Source organism: Poecilia latipinna, unplaced genomic scaffold, assembly GCF_001443285.1.
Source record: "Poecilia latipinna isolate Pla-1442-1.1 unplaced genomic scaffold, P_latipinna-1.0 Scaffold1459, whole genome shotgun sequence".
NCBI classification, from domain to species: Eukaryota; Metazoa; Chordata; class Actinopteri; order Cyprinodontiformes; family Poeciliidae; genus Poecilia; species Poecilia latipinna.
Window position 1 is genome coordinate 16,106 of NW_015114075.1, and position 24,301 is coordinate 40,406.

General features: G+C 38.1%; 1 protein-coding gene across 4 annotated transcripts in view; it reads left to right on the forward strand.

Annotated features, from left to right (window-relative positions):
- The window catches only part of LOC106962774 (protein spire homolog 1-like), a 40,758-nt gene that overhangs the window by 8,417 nt on the left and 8,040 nt on the right, over nt 1-24,301 (forward strand). For 2 of the 4 annotated variants that reach the window (XM_015057388.1, XM_015057390.1), the window contains exons 2-9: nt 1,094-1,122; nt 9,096-9,332; nt 11,650-11,775; nt 17,870-17,944; nt 18,086-18,250; nt 18,668-18,751; nt 19,302-19,431; nt 21,352-21,393. In XM_015057388.1, coding sequence (XP_014912874.1) covers nt 1,094-1,122; nt 9,096-9,332; nt 11,650-11,775; nt 17,870-17,944; nt 18,086-18,250; nt 18,668-18,751; nt 19,302-19,431; nt 21,352-21,393 — 888 coding nt within the window. The remainder of the gene's footprint in view (nt 1-1,093; nt 1,123-9,095; nt 9,333-11,649; nt 11,776-17,869; nt 17,945-18,085; nt 18,251-18,667; nt 18,752-19,301; nt 19,432-21,351; nt 21,394-24,301) is intronic. The other 2 variants (XM_015057389.1, XM_015057391.1) reach the window with 1 other exon arrangement.

Sequence of the window (24,301 nt, forward strand, 5' to 3'; positions counted from 1 at the left end):
AACACGGTAAATATGTTTCATTAAGTATTTAACAATACTTAATGAAACATTAAGTATTGTTTCATTATCTACCATGATAATTATGTGAAATTAAATTAATTGTCTAATATTAAAAAAAAAAATTGGTGCTGTCGGGCTTAGAGTCTGAGAGGCTTTTCCTTTATCAAACAAATTATTATTTTTTTTGCCTCTTATTTAGTGGAAATACTGAGGTTGATGAGATTTTCTCTAAAATAACATTTTTCAACTTTTATAGCTTCACTGTTGAAAATGAGGCTCTAACATTCACAAATGACAGTGAAATAAAATCCAGTCCAACATCCAAGTTGGAATATAAGTTGGAAAAATGAATAGAAATGTCCTGAAAATTCGAGTTAAGATAGACCTCATCCATAATCTCAAAATCGAAAATGGCCATCATACATGTATAAAGTTTTGATATCTGCTGGAAAATTGTGATATTTTTATTTATACATCTTTAATATATAACAGTAACTCTTAGAAAACACATTGCCATGTTTTAAAATGACAAAATGCAACGGAATACATTGCTAGCTTTTATTGCCAGCTAGCTAGTTAGCCCAGAGTTCATTGAGCACAGTGATTTGCAAACTCAAACTTGGAGCATTTATGTTAGGTTTGGTGTCATTTTCTGGTAGTAGTTCCAACTTTAAAGTCATGTGAACCACCGTGTAAGTAAAGACTTGTACTTATTATTTATTTCCAGATTGGGAGTTCAAAAATGTTCACTATTCTTTTATAAGACATTTCTGTTAAGGAAAAACAAAAGCAGTGGACTTGCAAATAAATATGCTCAGTGGCTGGGCCAACTGCTAGCTAGCTAGCAATACAAGCTAATATCAATGTGTTTGAAGAAGCTTATCTTTTTTTGGCTTTTGGTGCTCATTAGCTCTATAACAGTTAATTTATTCATACTAAACTAGCAAATAATTGTTTCAAACACGGTGGAATCTGCCTAAAGCTGTTGTAGATATGCTTTCATGAATAATTCAGTGACCACCCAGTGTTGGCTTTCTTGCTGTGAGTTTGTATTTGGGTTTGAGCTTACACTGCTTTCTTGTTTTCCCTGCAGGTAAAAACAGCCCTTCCACAACAACTGAGGTGAGTAACTTTTCTGTTATCCTGCTGTAAATATGTTCCTACACCCTCATGTACCTACAGAAGTTTGGTCAGTATTATGTGAATGTATTTGTTTTTGAAGTTTTGCAGTATCTGCTATGGGCTGTAAAAGGAACAATGGGATGTTGAAATGATAAATGTGTGGCTGTTTAGAGATATTTTAAATGGCTGCATTAACCACTAATGGCGTCGTTTCCATTATATTGACACTGCAGAGTTGTAAGTAGCAAGTGCATTTGCAACAGGAGCAGCTGCATTAGGAATAGGAGAAATGTTTGCACTGCATCTGTAATAAATAATTTCAGTTTTAATAATAATAATTAATAATAATAATAATAATAAGACTATTATAAATTTGCCCTCCAGTCTCCAGTGCTGATATAGAGTTTAGAGTACATATCTGGAAAATATACCTTCTTGACTGACACGCAAAGACAAATTAATGTTATTTTATAACAGTTCATTCATTTTCTTTAGACAAAATGTAATTAATCTAAAACAGTGGTTTTTCTAAGCAAACTTTCTAAAACCAGCAGATTTGTGGTAAATTTAAATGTGTTTCCAAAAACATTAAATAAAATATCCAAAATAAGTTAACCTTCTGCCTTCCTGGTCAGTTACTTTGAATTAAACTGAGTTTTCGCTATCAATAGTGAAAAAAACTGAGCTTTGTTATGGACTCAGTATGTCATTATAGTTGCAGTAGAAAGAAAGGTGTAGTTAATTTAAATCTTGTTACTTTTTCTTTTTTTTTAAATTATCTAAACTTTCAAAATGTTTTCAAATCCAAGCCAAAACTTGACCAAGAAAAGCCAAACTCTAAGTGATAGGAAAAACAACCCCAGTGTTTAAACTGAATAAACTTTTAATATAGCACATGGTGGTTTTATTTACCACAAGCTTATCTGCTGATATATTATTTTTTTACGAGGCATAAGTTATTAGGATAAGGGGTACGGACATTTCTTCCTTGTAATTAGAGCCCCAGCTGGTATTTCTGATTAACTGGTTAGGAATCTCACCCACTAGGGCCTCCTGCTCAATAACAGCAATGGGGGAAATAAAATTAAACTAATTAAAAGGCGTCATAAATCTGTCTTACTTCCAATGTGCTGGTAAAGTCTGTGCTAATTGCTTCTGAAATTATTTATTGGTGTTTGCGGCGGTCATTTTTTTATGGACATTTTAAGAATCTCAAATCAAAATTAGAGTCAACATTGTGCAGCAGCATTACAACGGGCAAAAACACCTTAAAATCGCTTGCATCTCTATCCAGTCAACAGAGAATATGACGAATTCATAACTTTTATTGTCTCTTCCTGGTTCTGCGTGGACAGTGTACAGAAACCTTCCGGTTGAATCTAGATAAAGAACTGCTGCGTAACAGATGGGCAGCCGGTAAATAACTTGGGCGCACACGCTTCCACCCCGCTGGAGAAGCAGTGAATGTGAAACCGCATAGACAAATCCCCACTAAGCAGCTTTGCACCAGAAATCAGTTCTCACAATGCCTCGTTTGTGGCAGAATGGCTGACGAAAACTACGCTGGCAAGTCGGCGGAGTTGCCCGATGCTTGACGGTGCTGAAGGCATTTGGCTGGCAGAGAGCATGGAATCCACCCAAAGCTGGATGAACAGGAAGACCTGTTTAGACCGAGCTGACACACATTATCTGCACATGGCTTAAAACAGCATGAACACATGCAAAGTGATGCTGCATGTCAGATGATGTGTTTTTTTTTTTTTTTTTCTCCGTAGCATATGAGCCGGGTTCACGGATGCAGTGGGGGTACATAAGGCCCTTTGTCTGGTAATCACTAGAGCTTCTGTTTACTAATTAAAAAAAAAAAAAACTGCATATTTTTATTAATTGGTTTTTCGTTTAATCAGAAATATCTAACAGTTATTGTTTCCGGTTTTTAGCGGAGATGTTGCCGACACTGTTGTCACTTCACAGACATTTGTAAGAGGGCTGAAATGATTAATCGGATTTTATCGAAATAGCCATCGACTAATTTAGGCAAGGCAAGGCAAGGCAAGGCAAGGCAAGTTTATTTATATAGCACTTTAAAACAGTACCACTGACCAAAGTGCTGTACAATCACAAGATTAAACAAATAAAAATCAAAATTAAAACACATCAAAACCAACAATGCAGTGACGTAAAACACTAATACATAAACATAGTTTTAGAGTTTACAGGCTCTAAAACATGCTGAAAGTACAGCAGCTGTTTAAGGTTCACCTGGTTCAAGTTGTGTTTTTAATGTATTTCTGATATTAATATATCTGCAGCATGTGCTATTTGTTTTTATCTGATTAATCAATAAATCGTCAAAAATAATCAATAGGTTAATCAATCACCTAAAATAATCGTTAGTTACAGCCTTGCTAAAATGAATGAAAGAAGAATTTTCACAATGTGCTAGTTTTTTTATCCGATTATTCGATTAGTCATCAGAATAAACAATAGATTAATCAATTACTAGAAATAGTAAAATAATAATAAAACAAATGAATAAACTATGCTTATTTTTTTTCCAAAGTAGAGCAAACAATAAATATTTTATTAAATGAATCATAAGAGAAGTAAAACAGTAAAGATAGCTCTGATTGTATTCAGCTCCCCTCTATGCCAATACTTTGTGGAAAAATCTTTTGCTGCAGTTACCACTAGTACAAGATTTTTGGGGGGTTTTACATCAGCTGTCTTTGAACATCTACAGATTTGACTTTGACTGGACCATTCTGACATACATCAAGTTGCCCTTTTGCTGCTTTGTCATGTTTTCTTGTTACCCTCTACACAGCGTTCTGCATATTCACCAAAAGGCTTTTGTTTTGGTCTCATATGTTTTGGTTTTGTTTTGATAAAATCCATTGAATTTTGTGATTGTAAGGTGTCAAGTCAAGTGTACTTTATTGTCAAAGATTTATGTAACAGGGTTAACACAGAAGTTTGAAATTGTGTTTTACCAGTCTCCAATGTGCAGTTAAACTAAACATATAAACATATAAATAAGACACTGACAGTAATTCCCCCACTCCCCTTCCCCCCAACACACACTGCAATACACTGTGCAATAAGAAGACAATAAGGCAATAAGAAGAATATGTAGATGGACAATAAATACACAATCACACACACAGAGCAATTAAAAGACTAACATACTGATGGACAATAATACACACAAAAATACACACACACACACACACACATACACACACACACACACACACACACACATAACAGCAGAAATGCAATCAATGGACATACAGGTAATGTGAGGTGATGCAGATGCTGTATGCAAGGTGCAGAGTAAAGTGCAAGTGGTGTGTGAAAGAAATGTTTATGAAATGTTCTTCGGTGTCCTTGAAATGTTCATTTAGTTTACTACAATGTGTTAATGAGTCTAATGGCTTGTGGAAAGAAGCTGTTTCCCAGTCTGCTTGTGCAACACCGCAAGCTGCAGTAGTGCTTCCTTGATGGTAGTAGGGAGAACAGTTTGTGTGCTGGGTGAGTGAGGTCTCTCATTATGTTCAATGCTCTCTTGGAACAGTGTGAAGTGTATAGGTCCTGAATGGCTGGTAGAGGTGATCTGATGATCTTTTCTGTGGTCCTCACAACCCTCTGGAGTCCCTTCTTTTCTGTAGCTAGACAGTTGCTGTGCCACACAGAGAGGCTACTGGTCAGGATGCTCTTGATGGCACCCCTGTAGAAGATTGTGAGAGCAGATGTGGGGAGGTTGGCTCTTCTTAGCCTCCGCAGGAAGTGGAGATGTGTCTGAGCCTTTTTGACCAGGGAGGTGGTGTTTGTAGTCCATGTGAGGTTATCTGTGATGTGCACTCTAAGGAACTTTGTGCTTTTCACAGACTCCACAGCACTGCCATTGATGATGAGTGGGATGTGAGTTGGTTTTTATTTCCTGAAGTCCACAGTTATTTCTTTTGTTTTGTTGACACTGAGTAGCAGATTGTTTCTCTCACACCAGTTGATGAGTTGATGTACCTCCTCTCTGTACGCTGAGTCATCATTGTCTCTGATGAGGCCCACCACTGTCGTGTCATCTGCGAATTTGATGATGTGATTCGTTTCAAATCTGGCACTGCAGTCATGGGTCATCAGCGTGAACAGAAGGGGAGATAGCACACATCCTTGTGGCACCCCGGTGTTTATGATGCTGGTCACTGAGGAGTTGTTTCCAACTCTGACTGTCTGCGGTCTGTTTGTTAAAAGTTCAGTAATCAGTTGCATAGTGAAGTGCTGATGCCTGTTGAACTCAGCTTGTTCACCAGATGTTGGGGGATGACGGTGTTGAACGCAGAGCTGAAGTCAATGAACAGCAACGTGTGTGACTGTTTTTGTTCTCCAGATGAACCAGGCAGAGGTGAAGTGCTGTTGCTATGGCATCGTCAGTGGAACGATGAAAACGATGTGAAACAGTTTAGGGAGCATGAATACTTTTTCAGGCCGGACAATGAAGATAAAAAGGCAAACTGAAGTAGTGGAGGATATTTATTTAGAATATTTAGGAGCTCATGGTGTAGGTGTGGTAAAAAGAAACAGAGCAGACGTGACTCACTCATATGACAGTGGGTCATGGCAGCAGAGTCAGGAGTCAGGAGGAATTATATGAGAGAGCATTTGTTTCTGCCTGAGTGGAAGTGACTTATGTTTGCGCATGACATGTTATTATTCAAAGATTATTGCGCTGACATACTTTTCTCTCAGGGTTCTATGAATTAGTGATGATTTAAATATTATAATACAATAACCATAGTTGTTAGAGAACAATACATATTTTTATGTAAAATATGTGAAAAATTTATGCCCAGGCGTTCTTAATTTTTTTTTCTATGGGCACAGCAAACATCTCAAATAAATAAGAAAAAAGCTAGAATTTAATGTACAGATTTAAAGTTGGTGTGGAATTTCTAAACCTTTTCTTCAATGTGGCTAGTTTGTTCACCTCTGTAAATTTCAGTCAAGCTCGAAGGTGTTGGTTTTGAACCTTGACTGTCTGTTTGTTCAGATTCAGTGTTGGCTGATCTCATTATGATGACACTGCTGGCCTTACAGTGGTTTCCTGTTCATGTTGGGCTTGAAGATGGTTGATAGTTGGACACAATTAGACAATGGCAAAGCCAATAAAAAAAATCCTGGTTTTGGACTAGGTAAAGCAGTGTAACTTTAGGGTTGTATAATGGTTCTGACCAAGTGAAAGTTGTACTAGTTCCACCAAGAGATGTAATCAAATATGCAGCCAGAAATAAGCCAGAAACTTCCTCAAAACCTTACGATCAAATCTTAGTGGCTGTGTCTATTTGATCAAATACTTTAATAGGTTTATTACAAAACTAAGCAGAACAGCTTCCTTCTATACAAAACCTACCAGTTACTAAAATTATAGTGACAATATTTATATATGTGTCCATGGTGGAGATGTCAGTATGTTTGTTGCAGGCGTTTGTATCTATTGCCATAAGTAGCTAAAGTTAGCTAAAGCTAAAGTTAGGGTGTAAGCAGCTAAGTAGAGAAATGTCTGTGTCTCGGTCTGAATGATTAACAATCCAAAACTTTGTTTCGGTGTCTCCCTGGAAATATGTCTTTGACACTGAATCAGCTCGTCGTAGCTGAGATAGTTTGTGTCTTCTTGGCTGTGAGGGTAGAGGTCCATGAACTCACGATTGCATATCCAGAAGGTGTTTTCTACCAAAAGAACTCTCCTTCTTGAACTGGTTCGGTCCATATACCTTTGAACTTTGGTGCTTTCTTGAGAGCCAACGCCCATTTCCACCAGTTTGGGGAACCGAGCACACGCTGCCAACAGTGGCTGATATGAAACGCACTAGAAGAGTGTAGTAGCAAGATGGTGGCAACTTTTCCATGTTGTTTTAGTCAGAACAAAATCTGTTGTATAGTCTTTTTAGAGAACTTTGGGATAAAGATGAGTTTTGGAATAGTCCCGAAACCAAAAACCATATCTGATAGAAAGACGTCTTAAACCCAAGCTGCTTGATCTGGTTCTTCCTTGACATAATGGGCGTTGCTGCTGCTGCTAATCTGCAGCCATGCCAAATCCCCTTTGGTTAACATCCCAGTTTTTTCCCCCCTTTTCATTCTTGTTGTCTTTTTTTTTCCTTCACCCCTTCCTCCTTTCCATCCCATCATTCCGCTTGGTCGCTTGCGAGCCTGGGAACCAGTCGGGGGAGAATTTCAGGGTTGAATGTTTGCAGTCACGAGGACTTGCCCTTACATCCTTTGCAGTGTGGTTCGAACTTGAGTCTCAGAACCATCAAAAAGGATTTGGAGCGGCTGAGGAAAAGAACAGATAAGAGACAGGAGTCTGAAAATCTAGTTGCCCATCACTAAGCACCATTCACTGCTGTGGGCAGGGCAGCACAAGTTGCCAAATCTATTATGCTGTCATCTTTGTGTTGGTTCCCCCCTGAGGAAACCCAGGTAGGATGTAGTGATTGGAAAAAAAGAGCTCACATGACTCCTCCCCCCTCGCTTTGCCTTTGACCTTTACGTCCACATACACACACTCTCACTCACACAAACACTCACACCAGTGCTTGTTATGATCGTTCCTTCCCTTGATGTCTCACCTTTGGTTTTGGCCTCACCGATAAATCAGCTCGTTTTCAAGCCATTATTCACCACTTTATTAAAAACTGCCTCCTGTGGTATTCACAACATAAAAGCTCTTTAATATTTTAACTCTGTCACTGCAGCACACTGTTTCTCACGCTGCCATTTGTTTCCATTAGTGCTTTATATGTTGTCCCTTCCCTTCCCAGTTATTTCTGCGCACTTAGGGTAACAAAATAATCCCATCTGTGATTTCTCACTCTTGTCCTTTGTCTTCTCTGGCAGTACTTGCTTTATCCACCATGACTCTTCAATTCCACCAAGACAGACTGCTAAAATGAATCTAGCGTACAAATGTACTTCCAAACTGAGCAATAGTATTGGTGTTTTACTATGTTTTATGTTTTTTTAGAGAACAGGTTATCCTACATTTTTAATCGATCATTTATTATCTGTAACAGAGGAAAAAAAACTATGTAAATTAGTTATAATGGCACTCCAGGTTATTTTATTTTTTTATTTCTTGAAATATTAAGGAGATTACACCAAAGCTGTTGTGATATGTGTTTTCTGTGTAGTTATTTTTGAGGTTTTCTGTGTTTAGTCCTGTTCCTGTCCTGTCTTCCCTGTTGATTGCTTCCCAGGTGTGTCTCATTCCCTGATTACCCTCCCTGCTATTTAAGTCCACCTGTTGTCTTTGTCTCTTGTCAGGTCCTTGTCTAATGATTGTTCGTCTGTCGGCACAGTTGAACTGTTAAGTCCTGTGTCGGCATTAGCTCGTTGTGTCAGTCTTTGTTGAATTCAGTTGCTACCGGTGCTGAGCCTCTGTGTTTCCACTCTGCCGTGCTGCCTGAGATCTGTCATCATTGTTTACATTTTAATATGTAATTTTTAAATATTTAAATTATTTTTTTATAAATATTTTCAAATATAAGGTTGTCATCTCTAAACCAGGCAAATCTATGACTTAAAAAAGTAACAGATCAAGGGGAATAGATTAACACTAAAGAGAACGTTAAAAAGCACAAAGAGCAGAAAACAATTTTAAATACAGAGGGATGAACAAAGCAAGGCCTATAAAACAAAAGCTAAACAGAACATGAGAAAACCTGCTGAGTAATAATAGGATTGAAACATAATGACAAGAAAGTGACCAAAACACAAACATGAATGACTGAGGATTGAGACATGCATCCTATGGGTGAAACTTGCGCCCAGGAACCTAAGAGTCACGGTTTGAACTGTGAGACAGAGAACCCGGAACGAACCTGGGGAAAACATGAAATATCCACTCTGCAATTAAAACCAGGAGATGAATATTTGACACATTCCTGCGGTGTTGCTGTGTTCTTCCCCTGCAGGTCATTGAATCTCTAGGCATCATGATCTACAAGGCTCTGGACTTCGGTCTGAAGGAAAACGAGGAGAGGGAACTCAGTCCTCCGCTGGAGCAGCTCATCGACCTCATGACCAACTCAGCCGAGGCTGAGAAGGAGGCCTGCCTGGACGAAGGCTTCGAGGCCACAGAGGAAGAGGACGAAACGGACGACAGCCGTGGCAGCATCTGCAGCGTTAACAGTTACAGAGATATCCTGAAGGTCAGCAGCAAAACGAATCCAAATTGTTTCAGATACACCGGTTTCATTTGTGGAGGACATTGCAAAAGCTTTGGTAGCTGTTATTTACTATTTTAAGCAAATACTTTATAACACTGTTGAGTTGACATTTCAAACTCTTTTTATCAGCTTTCAGTTCTAGTTTAGCACTTAGTCGTTCCATTGTATTAACATGTTTAACTTTCATATCCAGTGATATATATATGGTGGGCTGGGCTTCATCCAGTTGACTGTAGTCACCTTCCTTGCTGTCACTAGAATATGTAGCTGAGGCCATTGATCTTAAGTAAAGTGGTCAGAGAACATATCAAGTGTAAATAAATGTTTATTTTCGGTATTCTCTCAAGCACATCTTTAACATTTTTTCAGAAGTTTTATATGTTAATGGTAGGTTTTAATCCTGAAAACATGGTAGGTACTTATGTAGACAGTTCTGATTCTTCTGCTCAGGATGCGTTTTCTGTTGAATCTTTGAAGTTCAAAGCCTGATGAGAGTTTTTGAGAATCATTTTTCTCACCAATTTCATTTGCGAAAAGGAAACTGTTGAGGAATAACTGAGGGAAAAGTGTAACACTGTAAACACAGATATTAGAACCACAGTGCTGCCATGCGGCCATGTTCTTCCTCCATTGGAGTCCCGTATCCGTGGTGACCGTCAGAGCAGTGAGTCGTCGTCTCTTTCCTTACATGGCCTCACGCTGTTTTGGATAAATAGCCGGTCGAACTTACAAAGCCACAAATACATCAACAGTGCCTGACATGCTGGCCGGCCCGGAGGCTGACCAGCTGTCAGTTCAAAACGTTGGCTCAGATGTTTTGATATCTCTCCCCTCGCAGTATTCCTTTGTCCTACTGTGTAGGTGTCACTATTAGCAGTTATTAACCTTTACTTTTTACAGATGAAAACTGGAACCAAATTCAATATTTTCTTCAATATATTCTCACCATAAAGTATGTAGAAGAGAGGTTGTTATTTTTATCATTTGCTTTTAGGGATTTTGTTTTTAGTTTTTCAAAAGTGAGACCATTTGTCCAAAACCTCAACCTTGGCCTAATCTGAGCTTCGCAACAAAAAGATTATCGTAAAAAAAATATATATATATATATCTGAATTTCTAATGAATTACTTTAAGGACATTCCAGCTTCAAGATAGCCTTCCATCTTTTTCAGAAGTTATTTTTGGCTTAGGTCTATCCAATTAGTAAGCAAAAATAAGTAAAGTAATTATGCTTATACTAACTATAAGTGCTGCACAATATATAACTGGGCAGTTGCAGGGCTGAAAAGATTAATCGGATTAATCGTGATGAATTGATGATTGAAATAATCCTAAAATAATTTAATAATCGATCATTAACTGAAGTATAAAGACTCAAAAAAGACAATTTGATGAAAGAACAACACAATGGGAGCAGTAATTAAGGAAAAATTGTACAAAATATATACATTTTGTTTCCAAGATAAAACAGAAATATGTACAGAAATATGTTCAACTCAGAACTCCTCAAGTGGCACAGTCTTCTGTAAAAAAGTTAATCTCCTATTAAGCACCTTTTGCTATCCAATTTTTATTCCAAAAAATAATCAATGGATTAATTCTACACTATGTTGATGCTAAGTCAGGCAGAAAGGCCTGAGGTTTTCACACGTTGAAGTTAGAAATACTTTCTGCTGCAGATGCATCCTTATGTTAACAATATAAGGTTGTTGGGTTTTTTTGAAGAGACAAATTTAATTATTTGTGCTTTGCATTTTAAAATGTATTTCCAGTATTATATGTAAACCACTGAAGTGGTTAAATAAAAAATCTGCAGGATGTGTCAATATTTCTATCTGATTGATCGTCAGATTAATCTATTGTATAATCGATTGCTAAAATTTGTTGCAACTCTATGCCATGTGCTAAATATCGCAATAGCAAGTAAATATTGCAAAACGCAACATTGAACATTTTTATTAGGCTATTACATTTCAGTTGCCATGTGTTCACATTCTGCTACCATAATGACATTCAGGACTTTTAACTTGATGCGTGCAGCGTGTAGTAACTGTGATATGTTGATATTTATGGAAAGTATTATTTAAATGTTGATGCTGGAAGAGGGAGAGAAAAGTCAGGAAATTTTGGGTTGAAGCAAAGCAAATGCACTGATTAGTTAATTAGAAACCTGAGTTAACCGATCCTGAACACCACTAGTTTTTTTGTACCATTTATGTCATAAAGTTCTGAAATTATCATACTTGTCCTGCATGACTTTCCAACTTGTACACTTAAAGTACCCCCCCTATATTTCCAGCTGTGCACAGCCCATCTTCCCAGCGTGTCGGACGCTCCGAGTCACTACCAGGCAGTGTGCCGAGCTCTGTACACAGAAACCAGGGAGCTGCGCACCTTTCTGGAGAAGATCAAGAGTGCCAAAGAGGTGAGGCTTCATCGCCACAGCTGTGAGGTTGTGAAGTTCTGCAAGATCAGCTGCAGTTAAAGAACTCTGATACGTTCGAACGTTACAGCGGTGATAAAAAGTAGAAAATGATTGGCGCATCATTTCAAACTCTAATAAAACTTGATATTTTAACTTTATTTATCCTCTAACCAAACAATAAACCTCAACATCTGGCTATATTTTCCTATCCAAAATTTCTTTTTTTTTTTGCACTTTCTGCAGGATTTGTAGTCATATTTTACAGGCACAGGCAAGGAAATCTTCCTTCTTCCTAACTCCTTCCATCCCAGGCAGAGTGAAATGGGTGCCGAGTCTTCTTCTTGTCAGAGCTAAAACAGTCAGTCAGCTGATGGAGACAAAAATCTATGACTGGAGGGAAAGAAATTAATGGAACGCAGACATGAGAGCTCATCCGAGATTATTCATGACATAACAGTCACAGCTTTAACTTGCTGTTTATGTCCTTTCTGTTTATTTTATGCATTATTCATCATTAAAAACATGCAGGAATACACTTTAAATATCTTTTGGAATGCTAATTTCATAAGAGTGTTACTACCGTTTTAGGCAGCTGCAGGTTTTGTTTTTTGGAAGTAAAAATTTGATGATTTTTAAACTTTGAACAGTAAAAGAAGAAAAAAAAAAGTCTTACTCTCTCTAAAAAGTCAAATTGAACATTCTAAATCTGGAATGTCAAACTCAGTTTCAATTTGGTCCATATCACGATCACGAATGCTCTCAGAATGCATTGATACTCATTGACAAACTGTTAAAATATTAATAGATATGTCTACATTCAATAAGTACTTCTTAAAGCTAAACAATATTGAAAATCTTTTCATGCTTATGAGTTCCTCCAGTATTTCGCTTTTTTTTTGCACTCAGAATCTTTTATTTGTAAACCAATTTTTGAAATATTTGCAAGAAATTTTACAATATTTATGCTCATGTGTGACGGTAATGTCACTTTTTGCTATCCGTCATATCGATCACAGAGACATCAAGTAATAAGACAGCAGGGTAGAAGAAGTAAGAAATACTGCCACCTACAGGAGGGAGTTTAACAGTCACTCTTACCCAATGTTTTGACTTTTTTTTACAGAAAATTTACAATAAACTCAATTATACATTAGCGCAAAAAATTTGGGATTTTGCGTAAATTTTGCCAGAATCGCAAAGTACCGGAGGGATTGATTGATGTGATTTGGAGGTATGCAGATAAAAACTGCTTCGATTTGATTGATAAAATACTACTTCAGCACACAACTCTTGTTTTGAAGGTTCTGTTTATGTAGCCCTATTGAGTCTAGAAGGCCACATAAAAAGCTACGGCAACGCGCGTTTTCCACACGTCAGATGTAGATAACATCAAGTGGCAACATGCCGACTGTCATCCCAGCAAAAGGTCAAGTTTTCCTGCCTGATTCAGTTGGTTGTGATTAAAACAATCACACGCTGCGGCTGCTGTTGTCCTTTGCTGTTTGTAATTTTGCAGTTAGCCTACAAACCACAGAACATTGCCGTTCCACATTGAATAGTCTGTGCAGGTCGTTTCTTATTATGCACACTGATCTGTGAGTAACAGCGGAGCTACACAGTCACATGCAGACACTTTCTGCTCAATGAAGTCTCTCCAAACAATCACCGCTTTAACAATGGGGTTCTTTCATTACAGAAACCTTATCGACACGTTCCTCTTTCCCCTCAAATTCACATTCTGCCTGTTTTTAACCACTCTGGCAGGTTTTAGTGGTTTTATTTCTTCACCAGGCCTCATACCTTGCCACTCTCCAACCCAAATAGAGTCATCTTAGACTTTTGTTTATCCTCAGGAGCTATTTGGAGTGTGCGGTGAAATATCGGCCCATGAGCTGCTTTCACCTGAGGGTTCCTTCCTGCCATGTGCCGCTGCCCTTTAAGTGCTTGTAATGCATCTGTGTGAGCGAAGGAGATTTGGACGGTTGCATAACTCGCTGAGAAAGAAGCTTTAGAGGAAGGGAAATCGGAGACTGCAGTAATTGTATGCGGAAGTAATCACCTTTGCTGTGTTTACCGCGCCACATAAATCGCAGGCGTTAATTTTCTTTGCGGCGTTTTAAAATAAGAACATGCTGCTCTATTTTACGCCACATTGCAGACACAGACATAAATGCATTTTATTGGGATTTCATGTGATAGACCGACATAAAGTAGTGCATAATTACGATGCGGATGACATGTAGTTTTCAATTTGTTTTTACAAATAAAAATCTAAAAAGGTTGCCCTGTCTTTACTGTGAAACCCTAAGATATATCTAGTGCAGCCAGCTGCCTACAGTCAGTAACTGAGGTTTGGCTGTTCTCTGAAGGACTTAGAGGTTTATTGGAGAGCAAACATTGTGAAGACGAACGACACAAACAGCTTCAAGAGAAAGTCAGGGAGAAGTTTATGTCAAGCCAAGTTTATTCATATAGCACATTTCAGCAATTCAAAAGTTTTTACATCATAAAAACCTCATACAGACATCAATTATGAAATTATGGCATTTTCTCAAATGCCTTAAAAAATAATCAATAAAGTGCACATCAAATATGTTGATCATTGCTTCACTCACTACTGATCAAAGGCAGCTCTAAACAAATGGGTTTTGAATCTGGATTTAAAGGATCTCAACGTTTCAGCTGTTTGCAGTTTTCTGGATGCTTAAAGAAGGTTTAGATTATAAAACACTATCTCAAGCTTCAAGTGTCTCACAGAGCTCTGGTAGAGCTGCAGTAGGGAGTTCTGACTAAACCATGGTTTTAGCCTGAAAATTTGACAGACCTCGTCCCCTTTCTGTCCACAGCCCCACCCCCACAGACGAGTCTGCCGAGAACGCGAGAAATCGTTAGTTTTCCTGTAACGTTAGGTTGTTTTTCCATCATTAGCAACACACAGCACTCTTGAGCTTGAAGGACGGTATGCGCCAAACAAGCATGATTGCCAGCACTGAGACGTTGGCTATCTGGTCGTCTTTTGTTTCTTCGTCATTGTAGATAAATTGTGGAAAAGATTACAAACTGAGAAAAGTTCATATCTTCATACCGAGTATGCAAACTACTGCCTTTTAGTGACTGCATTTTTTCTGGTCAGGTCTGAAGAAATGAAGCTGGTCTCTGTTTTGGTTCCTTCTTGAATAGATATAATTATAGGTGTGTTTTGATTTGATGCTTGGACATTTTATGATCAGCCGATGGAGTTGGCTGTTTCCTGGTCTGTTTCCTGGCCTTGTTTTCTGCTTTTTACTCTGCAGTCATCTGAGCAGCCCCTTGTGACTTCCTTATCGACCACTACTGCGTTGTTATGTGACCAGAACAATTCCTCTCCACAAATATTAACCGGAGGCAACGCTTTGGATGTCCGCCCCGCTGTTTTAGAATCCTCTCCCACGTTTTTCAGCCTCATTTTCTCTCTTTCGCACATGAACGCGCACACAAACAGTGACCTCTCCTGCTGGAAACGGAGCAGGCAGCGAGGAATGCAGATCATCTCCGTGTTTCCCACAGAACCACTGTCAGGTCGACAGTATTTTACAACACCGTAATGGCTGCCCGCCGCACAAGTTCACATAAGTGTCAGGAAGACGGAGGTGAGCCAACTGAACTGTTGACTGTCTGGAAACACGGAGGCAGCTGGATGTCACCGCAACTTACTCTGCTCTTTTATCTCTCTGGTGAACACTTACTAGCACTATTTGGTATTTTCACAAGCGGATTTTAAAGCACACTGATCTTTACTAATGATTTCAAAGGTGTTTTAGAGCAAGTATCCAGAAACCTGACTCATTAAACAGCCAGTCCACATTTTCCAAATTCAACATGAAGGTTAAGAAAGAGAAAAAAACTAAAAGAAGTTCAGAAGAAGTAAAGTTTTCCAACATGGAGGGAAATTTGTTATAAAAAAAAAACAAACAAACAACAAAAATGTGTCACAAATAGTGCTGACATATGACCAGCAATTTAGAATTATTTTCTTTCATCATTCGATTGTGCATTCAGGACTGTTTCCTCCTGAGCACAACACTCCTGTGTTACTTTAGTCTGTGTGTTAAACGTCCCAAAGTTACATTGTTAAAGGAATAGTCCGGCATATATCAGGTTAGGTTAACAGATTAAAAGTAGTTAATATCTAACTTTAATACAGGGGTGTCAAACTCATTTTCATTTTGGACCAAATCAACATCATAAATGTCCTCAAAGGGATGCTTGTGGTAGAACTCGTGTTTTTTGATGAAAAGTTTTTTGCACCATATGAGGTGGAATTTCTGCAGTATTTAAATAAATGTATTTCACAAAACTGCAATGGAAGCACTTTTTCTCACATCACACGAATTGTGTGAACAACAGCCGGCAAAAACAACAAAGACAGCAGGAAGTAGTAATAGAGTGATGTTTTGTTTTTTGGACATTGTACAGCTGGCTCCACCAGCGCTCTCACAGCATCACACAGTTCTTAAAAACTTGTGTGTCATTCGAATGTGTTGAATCCATAACTCTTCACCAACTACAGTTTCCCCAAAACGCAGCACGGCTGAATTATGGATACAACTCATGACTGTTTACATCCGTTGCTGATATGATTTGTAATTTCTTATTTAATGGAAACAGCGCAATTACTAAACTGGGTTTTTGATAGCTTTGTGTCCTTATAAGCCATGAAAACTGGAACAAAAAATCATAAAACGAGTAATTTGTTGCTCTATTATTTAAGACATCACAAGAAAGGAAACACTAGAGAATTATAAAGCACACACTAAGCTGTAATAAAAGAAGCTGCATTAAAACAGTACAAACAGAGGAAACATTGCCATAAATAGCATCCTCACATTGAGATCAGCAGTGAACTGAACATGCAGCTTTAGATGTCAGGACTCATCCAGATGGGAGAGATTGATGCTTGGCAGAAACCATTTCAGGCTACGGCAGCTTGAAAATACACACACCTCTCAGTCTGACTGGTTGGATCATTTCTGCTGGAAGTCACGTGAGAACTTCGTTCATCCAAGTCAAACACTAATTACATGAAAGGGTAAAATTCTAATTACAATTGAAGTGTATTTTTGATGTATCTGTGCAAACTACATAACATGCTTTTAACCTTTAATTTAAGTGCATAGAATCAATTCAACATTTGAAGAAAAATATCCTTTCTCTGTTTTACCAGTGGAACATCACTGAGTCTTCTTCTGTAATACTTAGTCTTGGCTCCTCTCTTGTGGCCCCGTGCTTCTCTAGTTAACCAGTTCTGCTTTGGTTCGGCCATATTTTTTGGATCATTATTCAACTGAACAAATATTTCTGCGTCACAATTTTTTTTTTTTACTTCTAAAACTAAAATCTAGCTTTAGAACTATTGCTATTTCTAAAATTGGAAGAGAAACAGGTGCACAACTTCATAGATACTTCTCCATTCCTTACCATATAAATTCCCAGTAGTTTAGCAAACTTCATGTTTTTTTTGTTTGTTTTTGTAATGAAGGGATAGAAATATTTATTCTTATTGTGATTTAGATAGCGTCTCATGGTTGCTGTGGAGACCCGGTGACCCCAAGGTGCCACTGTTTGCTCCAGATCTCCAACAATGAGCTTTGGGGTTTTTATTTATTTATTTATTTTTACCTGGTTTATTTCCTGCTTACTTTGAGTGTTTACAAAATAAATAAAAATCCCTGTTCAACCAAGTGGCCAAATGAAATGGACTTTCACGTCACGTCATGGAAACAGAAAGTCATAGATTGCTTTTCAGATGTTTCTAGAAACTCTGAATTGTAGAAAATACATTTATTTTGTGCCACCAATAATTTTGTAATGTGTTATTTTTTCCCATTCAACAAATGTTCTCAAATTAAAGGCACTTTTTCTTGAATTCTTTAGTATAAAAATATTAAAAATATAAAGACAGCGTTCTTGATGAGCTTTGCATTTATCAAAGCTCCCCTTAGCCTTCTTTTATTAACAGGAATCAGAATACGTGTCTCCCGAGGGGTAAAGACTAGCCTGTCCTGAGTGGATTCAGAACTGTGATCGCACTGATCCTTTCTCGTCTTTAAAACAGAACCTCCGAAAGATGGAGGAGGAGACCTCAGAGGAGCCGGTCCGAGACCTCAACGAGCTGCAGAACGCCGACTGGGTGGGAAACCACACTTCATACCTCAGATTTATATTATTCTTATCATTCTAAATTATGGCTCTGCATCCAAAAATATGACATTTACGCAGCCTGACGTGCTGGACAGAAACTAATGGAACAAATGTTTGCTCTCTTTGCCAGGCTCGATTCTGGGTTCAGGTGATGAGGGGCCTGCGTGAAGGAGTGAAGCTGAAGAAGGTGCAGGAGCGTCAGTACAACCCTCTGCCGATCGAGTACCAGCTCACTCCGTATGAGATGCTCATGGACGACATCAGGTCCAAACGCTACAAGCTGCGCAAAGTCATGGTTAGTCCTGAAGTACTCAACAGAGACTTTAACAATCCCGGAGAGTAACCCTGCAGACATGCCTCTTGTGGTGCATTCACACCAGCCCTATTTAGTCCGCTTTAATCAAACTATAATTCATTTGCCTAGAAGGTTTGGTTCAGTTTGTGTTGAATCTGTAATCAAACTCTGACACACACCAAAAACTGAACTCTGGTCCGCCAGAGTTCAAACAAGTTTGATTAAAGCGGAGTTAACAGGGTTGGTGTGGATGCATCCTTATTGGTTCATTTCTTTGAGAATCAGCAAAACATTCAGCCTTGGTGCAACCAATGGGGGCCTTTTCCTGGTTCTTCTTTTTTGTTTTTTTGCCTATAAATAAGTTTCTTTATGACACGATGGGTTTGGTTAGCATGTGGGTCTGCTTTGTTCCGTCAGGTTAATGGAGACCCACCGAGGCTAAAGAAAAGCGCTCATGAAGTCATCCTGGAGTTCATCAGGTCCAGACCGCCACTTAATCCTGTGAGTAAAAGGAAGTGCTTCGGACTTCAGCACAAAACAGAAGAATCCTTGTGAGGAAGCACAGATTGGTCTTTATCTGTAGGAAACAGTGAGCGTTCATGTGGAACAGCTCCGTCCAGCACAAGTGGCTTCTTGGCCCACAGCCACAGACGTCCCATACTGAGAGGATTTGATTATAACTTACCAGGGGCATTTATTGACAACCCTGGTAAAGAGGTGTAAAAAGCTTTAAGACAAATTCATCTTTTTCTGCCACAGCGTAATCTCTCACTACAAAAAAAAAAAAACAATCTATAATTTGAATAGAACAGATTTCATTTGTACGCAACAAACACAGACTGATACTGATATTTGTAGTCAGTGAAAAGCTACGGTCTTCCTTCTGCTGATAAAAATCTGACAGCAAGACCAGCAGACGCTGTTGTCAAGATCATTTAATTCATGAAGCTGGAGAGGCAGCTCCTCTGCCTGGAGGCCATACGCCCTTCATGTCAGTGTTTAATTTTATTTTTTTTCCCCATTCCACTCTATGTATCTTACCCTGTCCCAGGTGTCAGCTCGTAAGCTGAAGCCTCAGGCTCAGCCTCCTCCGACCCTTCATGAGCGCATCCTGGAGGAGATCAAGGCTGAGAGGAAACTTCGCCCGGTTTCATCCGACGAGATCCGCAGAGGACGGCTGGGTAAGGAGACCCATCATGCATTTATTAATGATGCAGCTCAAACAGGCACACTCCACACCATATAAATATAGTTCACATTAAAATGTTTAATCTGATCACATGCAGTGCGCTTCAGCCTTTTTGCTTGGAGCTATTTCAGTTCATTTTGTGCTCTATATCACTAATATTTCTCTTTGCTCTTTGCTGTTGTAGCCACTGCTTCCTAACCTTTTATGTCTGTGTGGTTGCTGATGCCTATTAATGTTCTCTGCATTAAAGCTGCAATATGTAACTTTTATTAAAAAATTTATGGTTTTTTACATATTTGTTAAAAATGTCACCATGTTGTGACAGTGTAGTATGAGACAGATAATCTGAAAAGACTGATCTCTTCCACCTGCTTCATGTGCTGCCACTGCCGCCTGAAGAAATGCAGACCAATCAGAGCTAGGAGGAGGGGCTTGACGCTGTCTATCAACCTTGTGAATGCACTGCTACATGTGCTAATGGCAGAGAAACAACTCACCATTATCTGCCATCATCTGTGGCCATGCTAACTAACTTTAGCATTCACAAAGAGGAGCTAAATTTTTTTTCACAGATTATCTGTCTCATAATATACTGTCACGTAATAGAGACAGTTTCAACAAATATATATAAAAATGTTTTTTAAATAAAAGTTACATACTGCAGATTTAAACAGTTTGCCATAGGATGAAGGTGGGACAGGAAATAATGCTGAGTGTCTTTGTTTTAATCATAAAGACAAATTCATAGTTACTGTGTCTGCTCTTATGTGTAGCAACATACTGGGAAAAAACAGTGCTGCATCAAGCCTTCCTTATTGTTCCATAAGATAAATAATTTACACCTTAACATTTTTTTCTGGTCTGCTGCTTAATGAGACCAGCTAGCCTTTCCTTCAATAAGGCTTATACCTTTAATTTAGCAAAAGCATGAAGAATATTAAAATTTTACATTCAAAAATCAGTCTTAGAAACTGTTGCATTATTTGTAAATAATAATAAATAACAACACAGGAATTTTGCTTCTGAAGAATGTAAAAATAAAGAAATGATCCAGACATTGTCTGATGATTCGGTCACGCAATTTTCAACCTAATTTAGTTCGACAACCAAAGAAATTTGTCCTTTTACAAATAAGTGAGTGTATCACAACTAAGTGCTAGCAACAGTTTTGATGAGAAAAGAAGACTTATAGTTAGCCTAAATTACTACCAATGAGTTTAAGAATGAATTCGGAGGAGGCTGCTAAAGCCCAATTTAGACAGAGTTCAGCAGATAACAGGAAGGCTGAGCAGATGACATTCAGGTCAGATGTTATGCCCCTTTAGATCTGCGGTCAAAATTGTTAGTATGACCAAAGAGCCCGAAATGTTCACTGAAATCACTTGAGGCTACTGCTAACTAGCTACTAACATCCCCTTGCTAGCTAGCGAGATAGGTTTGTTTCTATCACAGATGCAGCTTTGATGGCAGTGAATAACAATGTTCTAAAAATTAACCAATGAAAATCATACATTGCTTTTGAACTGTGGTTAAAAAGAATCATTAAAAAAATAAAGTAATGAAGCAGATTGATTATACCTACAACTTATTACTTTGTTGTGCAACATTTTGTGGCAATCGCTGCAAGCAAAATTGGTGGATCAAAGCTTTAAAAAAAAAAAAAAGTGATTAACACTTGGGCAGAGGGTAAGCGTTGCTGGCTCTCACAGGCGGACACAGCTACCAGGAATCTGTCAGTCAAAGTCCATCACAAAAGAAAAAATACCTTTTTTGATGTGAAAGCTGTTAATATTCCTATTAATATTTGCCAGCATTATTAGCCAACAAGAAGCCGATTGCTTTCTCCTGTGTGTGTTAAGTCCTGCTTTAACATGCAGTAACCGCCCCGCGCCGTAACTGTTTCTCGTTGCAGTAATTCGGCCTCTTAGCATGTCTTTCAGTTTTGATGCGTCAGGTAACGTTTCCCTTTGCTGTTTACCTGGCTTTTTATCTCATTTTCTCCACCATACTGTGGCTGTTCATCTGCTTTATCAGCTCACACATGCAGAGACATGCACACACACACGCACACACACACACACACACACACATACTCAGTACTGACTGCATACACAGTCCATGTCAAGCTTCTGTGTGGTGGTTAGCTGTTGCTAAATGGGACACTCATCAGCAAGAGGATCCTTATGGGAACAAACACTGCAGGCAGCAGAGTAAATACACTGAAACAAATTTTAATGACACTATATGGGGCTCTGTGACTTGATTTTAAAAGGTTTTCTTGTATTAGAGAAAAATATTATAAAAACCAAGTTAGAGTAGCTGGTGGAAACTGTGTGTAGCTTAGCAACTAAAGGGCACAAGACATCACTCACAAACTAAGATTACAGAATACAAAACACAAAGAAGAGGGATAATTATATTTATGCATGTCATTTAGTTTGAGGCTTGCCCTTAAATGCCTTGAAATTTACAAGCAAGTTGACTTTAAAAACATTAATCACATGGCTTTAATTTGTGTTGCGGCAGAACTATTTAGTCATATCTTCCATATAGTGTTTTTTTATGTCAAGCAAAAGTTTGAGTCACGCATAGACATTTTGATTGCGTTCTGTGACTTGAGGCGGATGAGGTTACCGCTAACTACATGCTAGTATACCCTTGCTAGCTAGCTGGCAGGCTAGATTTTTTTTTTTTTTTTTGCACCTATCTAAGATGTAGATATGGATGACAAAAGGGAAAAAGATTAAAAAGATGAACTGCAGTTAATGTCTTTGACTAAAGTAAGGATGTATCAAGATCTTTGGCTAATCTCACCAGCAGTACCATTTTATTTTAAATGATTCAAGGATTAAAAGATTTTTTTTTTATTGTCATACCACCTTGCTTGTTTGTGATATGCAATTTGGACTCAGGTCCCAGATTTAAAAAATTACTACCCAAAAGATAAATAAATAATAAAGTAACATTTGAATATTTATAATATGTTACATTTTAATATTTTAATTAAATAAATATTATTTCTTTAATCTAGTTTTTAACAGACCAAAATCAATGTTGGGAGCCACATAAAATTGAACATACTTTTTTTTTATTAGAAACCATATTTTGAAGGATCACTTGATTTTCTTTTAGTTTATGAGAAATATTTTTGACCTGGAAAAATCTTTGTATCCTAATCTCAACGCCACCAACCAGAAAAAAAACAATAGCTGTTGCATCATCAAATCTGTTTTTAAAGATTTTCTGCATGCTCTCTCTTTTTTTTCAATTTCTAAGAGCAGGGATTCCCCCATTTCTCATTAAAACGGTGTCGTCCCAAGAGAGGAGATTAAGCCCGGCTCTCTGGCTGGTTGGAACAGATCGTTTTGCCTTGCAGGCAGTCTGGGACATTTAAAGATCTGTTGCTACTCTGGAGCTTTCAAAAGAAAATCACAGCTCAGGGTCTGAGTTATTTACAAGGAAAAGTGTAGTTAAGTTGAATGATATGAATAATGTCACTGCTTTGTGATGAACATTAGTTTATAGAACTGTGCCATGTTGAGACAGGCTGATATTTAACCAGAAGGGTTCTTCTCAAAGATCTGCTCCATATGTAAAAGTGTCACACCACTGTGAACCACATGCTGCCATGGTAACCTCTCATCTACAATCTGAAATGACTGCAGAGGCAGTATGATGCTGTGGTCCAGGTTGCCTCCTACTGATGTCAGTGTCCCTCATCATACCACAGTCTTTAAGTCCAACCCTCTGCTATTTATGTTTTCTGGTGATCTGTGTGTGTTGTTTTGTGTACAGTTGTTCATCTGTAATGACAGATTGAGTCAACTGGTTTTTTACAGATGCAATATTAATATCTGTATTGGTCCAGATATTGGAAAGAATTCCAATATAGAATTTTAATTGTCTCTTGGGGACAAAGTTCCAGAACCATGAGTGCAGATCTAGTTAGTCTAATTCTATGCTTTATGCTCCGAGCCACATCATCATTTATGTTACATTATATTTAGAATATAATTACACTTTCTGAACCATTTGAAAAAAAGGTTTGTTTAATTCTGTGTTTGACCAAAACACATAGTCAGTTTCAGTTTCTTTATTGTTTATTTTAATTTAGCTGCTAATTACACTGACTGAACAAATTAAAGTTGTGTTTTTTTTTGTGTTTTTTTTTTACATGTTTGAGAAAGCTTGTGAAGTTGCTGGTGTATTTAAATGTGCTCTGCTGGTGCAGAGATGTCAAATAAATGAGTAATTCAGTACATTCATGTCTGTACTTTAAAGAAAGAAACATTTTAAGTCAATTCAGCTGTTTTTCTGTGTCCAATCGGTATCGGCCAATATCACGCTTTTTACTTCTTCAAACCAAACTTGCAAATGCAAGCCACAAATGAAAGACTGACACCTTCATCTATAAAGGGAATGTTAGAAAAGTTCAAAGGAAACAGTTTGGAAATCTCTCAATCAGGAACAGGAAAGAGAAAGACTTAAAGTGTTAAACTGTTAGCTGAGAAGGTACCTCAGCCATCAGAGAATATGGATTCTTTGGATGCCGTTAATGGTTAAGTTGTATTATGTTCTCTGTGCTGCTCTAATAAGAGAGGTGTCTACATTTTAGGTTTTGGCAAAACTCGCAGTATGCCTCAGGATTTGTTCCGTACAGGAGTAGGTAACGTATCAGCAATGCTGCGGTTTGAACAACCTTGTTTGGCTTTAATCTTTTGGCCTGATCTGTCTCCCCTCCCTGGCTGCAAACTAATGTCTTTCAAAAAAAAAAAGAAAGAAATTATCGACTGCTAGGAGCTGAAAGAACTAAGCAGGATGCAAAATAATGTCTGAGTGAATCACTTTAAAGTCTTGTATGA